Genomic DNA, 15,487 nt, shown 5'->3' on the forward strand with positions numbered 1-15,487 from the left:
TCACTTTAATGATGCAGTGGTGTACAGAGCAAGAAATCAGCTAATTTATGACAATTGAAGAGTTGTCCTATACTTCAGACAATTACCTATTAACAGCTGCATGGCTGCTCTAGTTTAGCATCATGGTGTACAACCAGTTAAGTATTAAAACTGGCCATACATTGCTGGAATGTCGGCCAGTTCTCCATTGACCCTGTTGGCACTACCCGGCTCCACAAAAGTTGATTTCACAATCAACTTTTATCAAAGGAGCCAGTGAAAATTTATGATACAATTCCAATCAGATGCAGTCACTGTTGGTATCCAGCAGGCATGGGTTGAACAGGCTGCTGAATACAATAGTGATCCATTTGCGCCGCTTGGAATTATAAAGGTGCATAGCCAAGTTTTTTTTTTTTTTATGTTTTTGGTATTGTCAAGCTAGCAAAGTCTGATTTCTAACTGAGAGGTTGTCTGTTATTGCTGTGTACATAAATGATACTACACAATAAGGCAAAGCTCAGTTAGCCACAGTCACTTCCCGCAGATCTGACTACATAAGACATAAATTTGGTTTCTGCACTCTAAACCGCGTTACTGAATATCAGACGTCTGATTAAGGCGTTGCTGTTACAAAGTAAAGAGAATAAAAAAGCAATTTTCAAATTGCCATCAATTCAGTAGAATAGCAGTGTCCATATTTTAGAAAAAAAAAAAAAAACAGCCAGGACTACCTGTAGACAGATTAGACGTTTGCATGGATACAACCATTGTCTGCTCTGTGCAGCCCAATCTCTCCACATTAGATTTTAGTTTAAAGAAATGCTTAAACAGTAAGCAGACAGTCCCGTGCATACAGCCAAAGGGGACCTAAATAGGAGCTTGATGTGGGAACGGTATGGGAATTGCTCATAACCCTTTCTATACTAGAGCAATTGTATGACCTACTGTAAAACCAATGTTGGATGCAGTGGGTGTGCCAGCTAGGAGAAAACCATACCTGAATATATTTGCAGTATCCATCAGTTTTGTTTTTCTTGTGGTCTTTCATGGACTGGTCCATAAAGGTGCAGACGGTTAAGCATTGGTCCCATAAATCAGTGCTAGCGTTTTTGTTTTAGTGATCAACATTAATTGTATCCGGTTTCGTTCTGTTGTTCCTGAGAAGCTCTCAGCCAGTAATCCTGGATGTCTGGCATGCTGTTCCAGGGACAGACTTGGTAGCGTTACAAGCCCTCCTCTGATCCAATATAATTTATTTCAAATTAAGTGAGCAGAACAAAAAAAGAGGCACATACAGTACAATACCCAGCACATAACATATAAGCTGCAGCGTAGCGATAATTCCCCTCAGTCCCAGCCCATGTAAGCTTGTTTGAGACAATGTCTCAGTCCTTTAAAATGCACTTTCAAGAGCTGCTCAGGGCTAAGCCAGGCAGAGGTTCCAGTGGATTCAGTCTGTCTGCAATAAAAAAATGATGCATCTTTACTTCTTGCAGATTTCTTCTAATCTGGCAAACTTTGGGTCAAACTGATCCAGGAAACTAAAGTCCATCGTGTCATCGGGGCAGTTGATAGATTCCATTGAGGCGATTCGATCAAGTTCCCCTTCGAATGCATATACCCGGGGCTTGTACATGCCTTGGTCATCGTCATCAGGAAGTCCATGCAACCGCTAAAAGGATAGAAAGCAAAGATTAGGAACCAGCAATTGAAAAATGTTCTCTTTACTGTAATGTTGTAAAGTGGAAACACTTTTTTTGTTTGTAGGAAGGGAAGGCTCCAAGATATCTATGCGACAAGATCAAACCTCACAATTCCAACCGCATTCTGCGATCCACCGACCAAAATCTGGTCAAGGTTACAAAAACCAAATACAAGTCCAAAGGAGAAAGAAGGTTTGCTTTCCAAGGTCCCAGGCTATGGAATGCTTTACCAACCAGCATTCGGTTGGAGCAAAACCACCTGTCTTTCAGAAAGCAGATCAAAACCCTGCTTTTCTGATGGCAAGAGACACAAACAACCAGCGCCCAGAGGCGATTCAGTTCGCATGTGCCGCGCTATATAAGTTTTTCATTCATTCATTCATTAGATTTGTCATTTAAAAATTGCATGTTAGAGGGGGTTGTAAAGCTTTGCCTTCTTTTCACCTTAATGCACCCTACTGAGGCGCTAGAACGCTAAAAATAGTGCCTACAAAGCGACCTGAAACAGCTGCTCCTTACACTCCAGTGTGAAAGGCCTGAGGGCTTTCACACTGGATCGTTGCACTGTCAGGACGCAAAAAAAAGTCCTGCTAGCAGCATCTTTGGAGCGGTGTATACACACTCCTTCCCATTGAAATGAATGGCTACCGCTACAGTGGCGCTTTGCAGGTGGTTTGAACCCCTTTTCGGCCGCTAGTGGCCGAATAGTGCTCCAAAATTGACCGTAGAGCACCGCTAAAAATAGCGACACTTTACCGCCGACGCACACACCGTCCCAGTGTGAAAGGGGTTTTATAGAGCCCAGAGTATTCAGACCTGATTCAGCTGGGCTCATTAACCTCGTGTCCTAGTCTGCAAAAAAAAAGAAAAAAATCTAAAAAAGATTGCCACCATTATTTGTTTCAAAATTGACGCTCTTTTTTGTTAATAGCGCAACAAATAAAAAACCACAGAGCGGATCAACTACCACCAAAAGAAAGCTCCATTTGTGGGGAAAAAAATAGATTTTGTTTGGGTACAACGTCGCACAATTACACGCCGATCTGAAATTCCAACCTAACTTTGTAACTACTTATGACCGCCCACCACAGATCTACTGCGGCAGGGTGGCTCTATTGCGCCAAACAACATACCTGTATGTCATTTCATGCAATAAATAGCGGGGGCGCACACAGATTGGCCAGAGGGGGGACCCCGCCAATCATTAGGCAGATTGCTGTTCCGCCTCTCTGGTTATGTAAACAAGGCAGATTGCCGTTCTAACAGGGAAGAACATGGTTATCTTGTGTTCCTGCGAAGCAGGAACAGGGATCTCTGTGTTCATCCAGTCAGTCATTCCCCCCACGCAGTTAGAAAACATCCCCCTAGGGCAGTGATGGTGAACCTTAGCACCCCAGATGTTTTATAACTACATTTCCCATGATGCTCATGCACTCTGTAGCGTAGGTGAGCATCATGGGAAACATAGTTCCAAAACATCTCGGGTGCCAAGGTTCGCCATCACTGCCCTAGGGACACACTTAACTCTTTGATCGCCCCTGGTGTTAATCCCTTCCCTGCCAGTGTCATTAGTACAGTAACAGTGCATACAGTATTTTCAATATACGCTTATTGGTCATTTGTTTACCAAAAATATGTAGTAGAATACATATTGGCCTGAATTGAAGAAGAAATTTAATTGGATATGTTTTAAAGCAGAGAGTAAAAAATAATGGTATTTTTTTCAAAATGTATGGCTTTTTTGTTTATAGCGCAAAGAATTTAAACGGTTGATGTTGTCTCCCGCCAGCTCTAAGACCCGAGCAATTAAACACAGCAGATCGCTCAGTTCAGGGCTCCTGTTAGTGTCTGCTGTCTTCTCTGCCTCCCCCTCCCTCGCTCACTGGAGTGCTGGGCTGTGGAGAGTGCGGGAGCAGCCGGCTCAGCCTCTCAGCGGTGCAGTTTTAATTTTTTGCGCTATAAACAAAAAACAACAACAAATAGGTGATCAAATACCACCAAAAGAAAGCTCTGTTTGTGTGAAAAAAATAAAAATGTTGGTACAGCGTCGCACAATTGTTAAAGTAATGCAGTGCCGTATTGCCAAAAAATAGTCTGGTCATGAAGGGGGTAAAACCTTCCAGAGCTGAAGTGGTTAAGGATGTGGAAAGAGCTATAATTAATAAATGTAAAAAAACAGAATCCAGACTGCCTTACTAAAAATAATTACATTGTATTTATACTTGGCACTACTGAGTGTCTGTCATTGGATTTTTGGCAGTTCCATTTAAGCTGATGTGGGTGGGTTGTCTGCATGCAAATTTCAATACCAGACAACTTCCTACTTCACTGGTGCAGTGACTTGGATGTTTTCCTGGCGAGACTTTGCTGGAACAGACTGAGCACCAATACTTTATCTAAGCAAGGGCTAATGACAACTCCTCAGCTGCTTAAATTAATTAAGGTTGAACTACCCTTGCAGTGACCCCCAACAACAAGGGGCAAATGTTTGTTTTCATCTAGGATAGCAGTAAAAAGCCCTTTTATTCAACATATTCCTCTGTCCCACAACCTTCCTTTTCTTTGTTCTATCTGTCCCCCCAAAGACACTTTCTTTTGTCACGCCGTTTGTTGCAGGCACAATGATGTGATCACATATAGGGTCTACATTGTGAGGATGCAGGAGAGCCCCCAACAACTCAGAGCATCGCATGGAATAGGACAGCAAGGACTGCAGGGGGAGCGAGAAATAAGGCAAGGAAAAAATCCTTTAATGGTATCCTAAGTAAAAAATAAGCATTTTACCCTTGCAGTTACACTGCAGAAAAAGTTCAGCTTTACTATTCTAATATATATATATATATATATATATATATATATATATATATATATATATATATATATAGTTTATTATATCATGCAAGATTTTCAATGACTGATGAAAAAAATAAAAACTCCCTGCAATAGATAATAGTTTTGACCTATAAACCAAGTATCCATTTCAATGTTGAAATGCTGACTTCAGCAATCCTTAGTGTGCACCTGGGGAATCTCGCACAACAAAGCAACTGTATGAAAAGTGACAAGCCATGACTGATCGCAACACGCCCAGGTATGCGTACACGTCACGATTGTAAGAATGTTTGTGTCCCGTTATAATTACAGGATATTGGATTTGAAAGGTTTATTGCAGTTATCAGCTGAGCAAGGTGTGCATTCCATTCCCCAAGATTGGAAGCAGTCCAACAACCACAGAGCTGTCCAAAGATCATGGTGCATAACAATTACAAAGCCACGTAAATAGCAATGCAAAACAATTTGAAATAGAAGGCCAAAGCGGTGATGTCCTGGCATTTTTACTGCAATTTGCCTGCACACAGATATACATGTGCTAGTAAATACATTAACAATCAATGTCTTGAACTGCATGTATCCATCCCGCCACTACATAGAAGTCTAAGACATTTGGGCATTTGTACCATCTGGTTATCATTTAGAAGTTTTTTTATTTTTGTGTTTTATTCGCAATTGAGTGCTTGTGTGTCAGGAAAAACATTTGTCCCATTCCTCTGGGGTCATGGTAGTTTGAAGTTCTTTCCTAAATGGTCATGTGGGACAGGAGGGTAGTATGTGTCTGCAAATTTTAGGGAAATTACATGAATATGAAGGGAGTCTTGAATAAAAGGGCAACAAAAGGTGGTCAGGTTTGAATTTCAAAGAGACAGGGATCGAGTCTACAGAAAATAGGTCTGAATAGGTGAGATGGGTACTTACTGCTTGTATTGCTGAGGTTGGTCAGGGATTCATGTGCCCGGCGTCCTGAAAGGGGCTGGGCGCATGGATAAAGAGGGCGGCAGCGGGGATGGGGGCAGCACCCATGCTCCCACAATGGACGGCCCTCCCCTGTTTCATTGGTTTACTTGTTGCCATGTTTTGTTTTATGATTGTGCCATTCTATTATGACCTAAAGTTGAAGACCTTGTTCACTTGTGCCAACTAGGGATGAGCTTTGTGTTCGAGTCAAACTCACGTTCGACTCGATCATATGTTCGTCAAAATACGAACGCTACGGGCTGTTTGCGCCAAATTCGAGTGGCGTGTCACGGCCTATAATTCACTGCGGCATCGCAGTGCATTGCTGGCTGACGATTGGCCAAGCATGCACTATGACCCGCATGCTTGGCCAATCACAGCTTGCAAAAAACGGAGAGCCATGATTGGCCAAAGCCAGGGTGGCTTTGGCCAATTATGGCTCAGGGGGTTTAGAACACGCCCCACACTATGAAAGGCCACCTGGAAGTCGGCCTTGTGTAGTGTGTTGCGGTGGTTAAGAGTGGACAGAGAGAGTGTAATTTTTTGCAGTTAGATAGAGCAGGTAGGCAGGCTAGTCAGTTAGAGTTACAGTGTGTAGAGGATATATATGCATCCCAGGTGTTGTATATATATTTATACACTGTATTGAGTTTAGCTATATCCACTCTTCCTAATATACTGACAGGCAGGCAGGCGATTGTGCTAGCTGCAGTATTCTCACGTGGTGCACTGTCTGTGTCCTCTGCAGTGTTCACCTAAAGCTATGTGGTGTGTGTACGGTCTGTGTCCTCTGCACATTGTGCACCTAAAGCTACGTAAAGCTGGTGTTTCTCATATTTATTCCTAGAGGCAGGGATCTGCTCATATTAATACCACAGGCAGGGGATCATTCTGCAAGTACTTTCACATGGTGTACTGTCCGTGTCCTCTGCAGTGTGCACCTAAAGCTACGTGGGAAATTTGCCTGGTACAATCTGACGTCGGTGTACCGATAGTAGATTGCCGCAAGTACTTGGCTGTGACACACCTAAGTCTACACCTTCAGTCCTATCAGTGCAGGCTTCAGAGAGGACTGAGGGTATAGTGGGGTTGAAGATCCCAGCTGATGAGGAGCAAGGAGAGGTCCGGTTTATTTTTTGGTGTGGGTCTTTGAGGTACACTTGCCAACGAACTGCATGGCAGGTCGACATATGTCTGCGATGCGATCTGATGCACTCGTCTCAAAAAAGAACCACACCAAAGAACTTTTGGAATAACGCTGAGAGACAGCAGCGCCCTGCTGCAGCGCCGTTAAAGCCTACACACGACCATTTTTTACAACCCGAAAAACAACAACATTAAAAACGTCGTGAAAAAATAGAGCACGTTCGAAAATAAATGTGTCCGTTTTTCAGAACCCGAAAAATGCTCTGAAGCCCACACACGATAGTTTTTAATGACATTTTAAAAAAAACATGATTTTTTAGAACCCGAAAAACAGTCACGTGTACGCGAGGTGTATATCTTGAATGGAAAATTATCAGCTGTTGTAGTTGAGCTGGTGGTAGGGAGACAGTTAAGATCTAGTGAAGTTCACTTTAAAGTTATAGTAAGAACTCACGCTTTGGAACTTTTGAATGACTAAAGCCCCATACACACTATCAGTTTTCCTGCAGGTTTTTCTCTTCAGGTTTACCAAAACCATCTAATATGAGGTCAAACCTTAAGAGTTTCAATTTGTATGCAATCAGGCAGGCCCTTGAACTACATGGTTTTGGTAAACCTGAAGAAAAAAAACCTGCAGGAAAACAGATAGTGTGTATGGGGCTTTAGGGCATGGATACATGAGAATGTGTCACATACATGAGATCGTTCACGAATAATGCTAATTTTGAATGATGAGGGTCTATTTGGAATTCTGAAATGTTGGGGTTTTGATGGAATGTAATACAAAAGGTGAACTTATCCTTTAACAATGGAGCATTTTGTAACAGGTACATGTTACACCCATATTCAGGGTGTAACATGTTACAAATCCACCAGCCCTCGAATCTTCCCGATGTGCCAGGCGGCGAGCAAATTTCTTCCCCAGCTCTCTGTCATTCTCTGCAAAGAACGTGACTCCGCCCACCTGGCCAGCCACATAACTCATTCACAGAGTTCTGAATAGCCTTTGCGGCTGTCAGCTCGTAGTACTCAATGAACTACCACGGCACTGTTGAGCGCTGTGGTACTTCATTGATGCTTCCGGTTAGTGTGTAACTGCATGATGTACAGCCAAATAGCTTTCACACAGAGTCTGCAAGAGCCTTGCATTGCACCCACGATCTGCTGATCGTGGGTGCAATGCTTTCCAGGCACCCAACAAAAAAATAAGACCTACAAAGGGGAGATGAGGGACAACCCTAAAAAGGTACTATTTCTGATTGCAAAGGTGGGAGCACAAGATACATTTAGCTATATGAATTTCCAGTTTACACGGGCGAATGCCTTTTCAACATAGACAGAGAGCTTTGTAGGTGATTCTATCTGACGCATAAATGTATCCTGGGAAATGCTCCCAAATATCTATGCGAAAAACTAAAGGCTTATAACCCCAATCGCGCGCTGCGATCCTCCAACCAAAATCTACTCCAAATCCCCAAAACCAGATACAAGTCCAAAGGAGAAAGAAGATTTGCTGTCCAAGGCCCTCGTCTTTGGAACACTTTACCAACCTCCATTCGGTTGGAGGAGAACCACTTGGCCTTTAGGAGAAAGATCAAAACTCATCTCTTTGGAGGTCAAAGGAGAAATGGTCAACAAGTGCCCAGAGGCGATTTAGTTTGCATGTGTAGCGCTATATAAGTTTTTCACTCACTCAATTGACAAGTCTATGTGGATTAGGTAAAGTAGAAATCCATTTGCAAGGTCTTAGAAACCTGCACATATGTCTCTGTAATCTCGCCCAAAATCGGGACTGCCAGCGAGAGTGAAATCGTGTGAGTTCAGATGAACTCGCACGGCTTCATTCCTGCAGCCCAGTATGAACCTGGGCTTATATGTATACGTTTGTCTGGGGTGTTGAAAGATTCAGTGCTATCTATAATATTTGTACATCCATAAGTGAATAAAATAAAATAGACAAACACTATCAAATAAACAAAGGTTTTTTTTCCCCCTCTTACCTTGCTCAACATATCTCCAATTTTCTCTACAAATGCATTGTCAGACCTGGCTTTGTAGGTGCCGTTTTTCATATATTTGCTGCTCTGTAAATCAAAAAACAACAATGGAGGTTGTTTAAAAAAAAATGTAATATATGGGTGTAAGGTATATATTTTTTAACTGAAGACAGGCCAAAGCAATTTGAACAGATACAAATATACCGAACAGAAGCATTTTGAAAAAGTAACAAATATTTAATAACAGCTCATACTTCTTACTCTCTCAAAAAGCCTTTTAGCATTGGAAAATAAAATGGTTGCTTAACATACTGTATATACAGAAAGATAATAGCGGTGAACAAGAAAAGTGTGTCCACAAAACAGGTGGGACCTGAGGCCAGTCTTGAAAAACACTGCATTAGAGAGACACGTCATGTTGGTACTCAGCTTTATTACAGGGAACAAAAGAATCAGAGAACAGGCAACGCTTTTACAAAGCAAATCAATACTTAATAGCATGGAGCCCTTCAGACCAGGATGTGTAAAGAGTAATGGGGCCTAGGGAGGCAACATCATAGAGGGCTTGAAAGAATTTTCTTTTCTTAATTTTTATTTATTTTTATCTGGCTTGTTTCAGTCCTAAAGTGAACACGTTGCTTTGTATGGGGGTGCCTGTGACAGCTTTGGTGCTTGGGGACAGGTTGCTAACTCACACATGGGGGCATAAAAAGAATCCTTAGCTTTCTGTAAGATCCAAGGTATTACTCAGAGCTTACTCAAGACATTGTTTTTGTTCCTAGTAGTCGGAGAGCTTTGGGATAATGAATGTGAGGAAAAACAGCTGCTAATGGAACCTGTTGCATAGCCTGGCCTTGAGCAAAACAAAGGCACAGGTTAGGAAAGTAATGAGTATTTCAACACAGGTACTTAGAGATGTATAGAAATAGCCATCTACAAAAGGTCTTTGGCCACAGGTAGCAAAAGAAAAGCCGAGTTAGACTTACCGGTAACTCCTTTTCTGAGAGTCTTCCAGGACAGGCCACGAGACCTAGGGCTCCTCCTACCAGAACAGGAAACACGTTACCCCCACCAGATAAAAGGGCGGTCCTCCAGGCCCATGTCAGTCTTCTCGAGAACCATAGGACTTCCCTGAAAAACATATGCATAAAACACATAACTTCCATAGAAAACCAGGTGGGAATCCGGCTGTCCTGGAAGACTCTCAGAAAAGGAGTTACCGGTAAGTCCAACTCAGCTTTTCTCCCAAGCGTCTTCCAGGACAGCCCATGAGATGATGAGCCAGAACTTACCAGTCTAGGGTGGGACAACTGCCTGAAGGACCTTTCGACCAAATGACTGTTCTTGAGCAGATTGCAGATCCAGGCAATAGTGTTTAATGAAGTCGAATAACTGGACCATGTGGCAGCCTTGCAAATTTGTTCCGGTGAAGCACCAGCCCTCTCAGCCCAAGACGCAGACAAAGCTCTTGTTGAATGCGCAGTAACAAAAGGTGTAGGAACTTCTTTAATTTTGTAAGCTTCCGAGATGGCTTGCTTTATCCATCTAACCAATGTGGCTTTAGATGCACTCTTACCCTTGTGCGTACCTAAAAAATAGGACAAATAAAGCGTCTGTTTTCCTAAAGGTCTTGGTGACCTCCAGATAGACGAGAAGGATTCTTCTCACATCTAAAAAACTAAACTTATTTTCTTAATCGCCCTGTGGCAAACTACAAAAGGATGGCAGTACAATGTCCTGCGATTTGTGGAATGTACTGGCCACCTTAGGCAAAAACCATGGATCTGTTTTTAAAACAACTCGATCCTCAAAAATCGTGAGGAATGGCTCCCTTACTGATAAGGCCTGCAACTCGCTTACTCTATGAGCTAAGGTAATTGCTACTAATAAAATAGTTTTTAAAGGAAGTGATTTAATAGAAATATCCTCCAAGGGCTCAAAAGGAAACTCTACCAAAGTTTGAAGTACCAAGGACAGGTCCCAAGTTGTCCAACTTCTTACCACTACTGGCCTGGCCCTAGAAATGGATTTGAAGAATCTCGCTACCATGGGATTTTCCAAAAGAGAAAACTGGAGGAAAACACTGATAGCTGCCGCCTGTACCTTCAAGGTACTAACTGAAAGACCCTTGTTGACACCCTCTTGAAAACATGCCAAAATAGAAGGAATGTCATGCGTTGATCTTTGGTTTTCAGACAACCATGAATTCAACTTTTTCCAAACTTTGGAATATATGGCTCTAGTGACTTTTTTTGCAATTCACCGGAGTCTTGATTACTTTGTCAGAAAACCCTTGAGCCCTCAGTATATTTTCTTCAGATACCAAGCCCTCAAGTTTAAGTAAACCACATGTGGGTGCGAGACTGGACCCTGCGACAGCAAGTCCTCTCTCTTCTGAAGCCTCAGTGGAGGATCATACCAGAGTCTGTAGTAGGAAAAACCATGGCCTCTTGGGCCAAAAGGGGGCGATCAGAATAAGATCTGTTTCTTCTAGGAGAAACTTCCGGAATAAACCTGATCGGTGGGAAGGCGTAGCAGAGGTCGAATGGCCACGTATTCCCCAAGGCATCAATCACCAGTGATTGATCTGCTGGGTTTAGAGGAAAGAACTCCTCTGTCTTGCGGTTGTCCTGATTTGCGAACAGATCTGCTTCGGGACAACCCCATTTGTCGGTGATCTCTGCAAAGCGACCAATTTGTCTCACTCCACCTTGTGGCGACTGAGATAGTCTGCCAGACAGTTTTGCGTTCCCTTAAGGTGCACTGCTGTGATTGAGGCTAGATTCTCTTCTGCCCAAGACAACATTTCTTGGGCAATCAATTGAAGAATCCGACTCCTCGTGCCTTCCTGTTTGTTGAGGTACGCAACCGTCGCGATGTTGTCGGATAGGATATGGAAATTGTAACCCCTGATTTTTGACTAAAAAAGCCTGCAGGGCTCTCTGAACTGCTAGAAGCTCTCTGATTCAATGAAGCTTTTGCTTCCCTCAGGGCTTCCATCTTCCTTCTGGTCTTTTTTTTTTCGGTTGCTGCATGAAGCTCTAAAGGTCTGGCAAATGTAGATCATCGGAGCACATTGGCCAACTATGTCATCTACTGCATTCATGGTGAATGTCTCCCAAACGGTGCACTATTAGGAGATATTCATTTTATCTACAGGTAAGCCTGATTATAGGCTTGCCTCTAGGTAAAAGTCACAAAGTGGAATTTACTACCACTTTTAAGGCCAAGTTCACCTTTGGAACATGTTACTTGTTCCAACCCCGTTTAGGGTGAAACATGTAAACATGTTCCATCTCTTTCCCCCTCCCCCCGTGACAGTGGGTTCTTCTCTCCACACCCGCTGTCACCTTTTTAAAAATGTTTTGCATGGCTCCACCCACACAGCAACATCAATCGTTTACAGATTCCTGTTAATGAACTATTGCGGCAAATGAACTTGTAGTTTTAATGGGCTGCGGGGGTGCCTCGAGTGTTCTTGTATTAGGCCTCTTGCCCACTGCAGCTTGAAAAAGCTCAGTACTGATTTTTTTTTTTTTTTATACTGAGCTAAAATACAGCCCATTAATTGTAATGTGCCTATGCACACAAGCGCCGTGCATTCTCTATAAAAAAAAAAATAAATCTGCTTTGTGGGTCAGTAATTTACACTCCATGTGTGCAAAATATGCATAAGCGTGCGCAAATGCTCATTTACATACTGTAGTGTACACAATGGGAATGAGAGAATACGTTTTCGCGCATCTGCGAAACCGTACATATGCGAAAATGCGTGTAAATACATAAAAAAAAAAGTCTGAAAAAGTAGACGCTCAAACAGGAGTACTGACATGTCCTTCAGCTTTCACTCAGAAAGAAAGCCCATACAGATGTACTGGCTGGAAGCCGGTGGATATGTCTGCAGGAGCAGTGCAATGCTTTTCCATGAAAAAAAATGAATGCACAATTTTCTGCAAAAATAAGAGCATTTATTATTTCTAGAAAGGTGAACTTATCCTAGGGAAAGCATTGATTTTGGGCTTCATTATTATGAGGGAACAATAGAGGGTCTTGTGTCTTTCTGACGAGATACATCTGCTTCTCTGTGCCTTACTGTAATGTCAGCGTCTGTCTTCCATGTTCTGGAAAGCTCTCATATTCTTGTGAAAACCTATCCATGACTTATTTGTACATTCTAAATTTTTGTCAAGTGTCCCCTGTGAGAAAATAGGAATAGGACAGACAGCTCCTCCAAAGACGGCTCAACTGGATTAAGAGCTTAACCAGAGAGTGGCCTGCAGGTTTAAGTGGATAAATCGATTATTGCTGCTTTAAGTGAAACAGTTGTTGTTGGTCCATGGCATCTTGATTTTGTATGCTTCCAGGCTTAGGAGAGCTTTTCATTTCCTATACTCTTGTGACATCTTGTGGTAACACCAAGAACTACATACTCCTTATTCAAGAGATATCCCCATATTGTGTATATACACATGCATTGAAAATTAAGGCATCTGGATTTGCCATATTCATAACAAAACAATCATAGGGATTGTGCAGGTGAGATGCAAAACCTATGAACATCAAAGGTTTATGCAAGAAATTGAATATTTAGTAATACATTATTGTAACTGTGTGGTCCAACTGCTCTGTCTCTTATTTGTACTTATTTTATTTGAGCCAGGACACTTTTTGAAGGGGAGTCAGTGGTCACCTAAGGTCTGACAGCTGCTGTCCTGTCAACTTTCTCACCCCACACACTGCGATTCCAACTCCTGACAGTTCCACTGCCTAGGTGTCACATAACAGACCCCGATGTATAGGCAGATTGTAGATCATCGTTATTTGAGATCATCATGCACTGCCAAGATTTCTGTGATACAATGCTAAAATAAATCCCTATAAAAATAAAATTGCAACAGTAAAGTCTGCGATATAGAATTACATCTCATGTAATTCACCACTTTGGGGGAGGGAAGCGCCATATGACATTCTTTTTAATAAGGAGTAATAATATTCTGGTGAGTTTCCAAAGAAAACTAGGCATGTGGTAGAAAAGTTTTGAAGGACTGAGCACTTCGGTCTTTTTCATACCACAGACTGTTGCAATCTCATTTATATATGTTTTGTGTATTGATTTGAGAGCTAGGACTCAGAAATTGTCAGTCATTTAATATTTATGTATGGTTATATATGCTAGTGCATATGCACACACCTTATTTGAAAGCACTGGGGCATTCCAGTGGTGGCATATATTTTTTTGGGGGTCGGTCACCAGCCCCCCACTCACTTGACCCATCAAGGTCGCGGGCAGCACTTCCTTCAAGTGGCGCAGCTTCCTCCCTGCATCTTTTCCTCCTGGTGCTTCCCGGCAGCTTCCCCTGTGTCTCTCTCCCTCCTCCTCCTTAGCGGCCATTAGGATCGCTTCTCCTCTCGGCCAATCGGAGGACAGGTCTCAGGAGAATCAAGAGGACAATAGCGAATATTCATTTGCTTGTCACACAACTGGGTGGGCACTGTGCCGCCACTGGTGCATTCTATTAACAGATGGCTACAGTCTAGTGATTGGGGTCGTGTTCTGGAGGATTCACAGCATGGTTTTGCCATTTGTTTTTATGCCCTCTCAAGAATTGAAAAACTGATGTCAGGCAGATAAAAAGGCAGAACATGGCAGATTAAGTTGAACCCCTTAACACTGAGAAGTCAGATCTAGGCATTATTCAAGCTGGCACTCCTGTGTTTCGAAGTCCTATAGGAAGTAAAACAATGTATGCCCCCCCAGATCACACTGCATGCATTTAGATGCTCCTGCTTTATAGCCAGAATAGCTTTGTTAAAGTATGTTTAAAAAGGAACTTTCAAAACATTAAAGTATATAAACGCAGGTTTAAAAGTGCCGGTGCAAATAAGGCCTGAAAGTAATTAGAAGATAAAAATATGCGGGAAATCTACCGTAAATTTTTGTGTCAAGCCCCTGTACCAAAGAGCTTGAAGGCACAAGTGAACTGTCCAACCCTTCTGCCAACAGCCTGTAAACATCTTGGAAGCTGCAAACTGTGGTGGGTGGATGCTGTACAGAGTGTGGTACTAGTGTTTAGGTACCAGACTTCTTGCATTCATTTATGGGTGCATACAGCGCTAAGATGTACAGCGCTCAACTTGGTACAGTGTCCAGCCGCAGCAGCTTTCAGCCTCTCAGACTTTTACAGGCTGCCGGCAGTGGGGCTGAACATCAAAGCTGTGCCTCCTGGTTGTGTAAGAATGTAAAATTATAATAGAAGATAGTCATGGCTGGACCGATGAACAAATCTCTGGTTCTCCCAGTGACTGTACTTATGGCAGAAATCTTAGATCTCAAACACGACGCAGATGGGATCCGTTTTTCATAAAGCAATAATAGCAGAGTCATGGATTTCTATATTTGCAAGAATAGTGATGTATAGTTTGTGTTGTCCTTTGGCAGCTGTTTAGTTATATCAAAGTCTATATTACACAAGCAATAGCATATTTTGCTGAAAGTTTGATACTCACTGATGTATAGCTGGTGTCCAAGGCTCCCTGAATTCCTTGACTGTGCTGAAAAGTACAACCATCATTATATTATCTGTACAATGAAATCAATAAACAGCTTGCTATGCATGCGTTTGGTCTAGATTCTGACTTTAATGTAGGAGTACAGACAGATAAAACGCTCTTTAACAACTTGCCGCCCGCCAATGACATAGACGTCAGCAAAGTGGTTGTAGAATCCTGAGTGGACATCATATGACGTCCTCAGGATTTTGAGCCGCTGCGCGCCCCCGGGGGACAATTATATATATATATATATATATATATATATATATATATATATATATATATATATACACATACACATATATACATATACAC

At 42.3% G+C, this 15,487-nt stretch overlaps 1 protein-coding gene across 2 annotated transcripts in view; it reads right to left on the bottom strand.

Moving 5' to 3' along the window:
* Window positions 1-1,218: 1,218 nt before the first annotated feature.
* CDH26 (cadherin 26) overlaps window positions 1,219-15,487 on the bottom strand; it is a 103,280-nt gene continuing 89,011 nt past the window's right edge. Inside the window, exons 18-20 of one of the 2 annotated variants that reach the window (XM_040331341.1) lie at window positions 15,128-15,172; window positions 8,624-8,707; window positions 1,219-1,654 (exon numbers count right to left, since the gene is read on the bottom strand). In XM_040331341.1, coding sequence (XP_040187275.1) covers window positions 1,466-1,654; window positions 8,624-8,707; window positions 15,128-15,172 — 318 coding nt within the window. In that variant the 3' untranslated portion in view covers window positions 1,219-1,465. The remainder of the gene's footprint in view (window positions 1,655-8,623; window positions 8,708-15,127; window positions 15,173-15,487) is intronic. The other variant, XM_040331342.1, reaches the window with a different exon arrangement.

The sequence above is a fragment of the Rana temporaria genome, chromosome 12 (assembly GCF_905171775.1).
Source record: "Rana temporaria chromosome 12, aRanTem1.1, whole genome shotgun sequence".
Taxonomy (NCBI): Eukaryota; Metazoa; Chordata; class Amphibia; order Anura; family Ranidae; genus Rana; species Rana temporaria.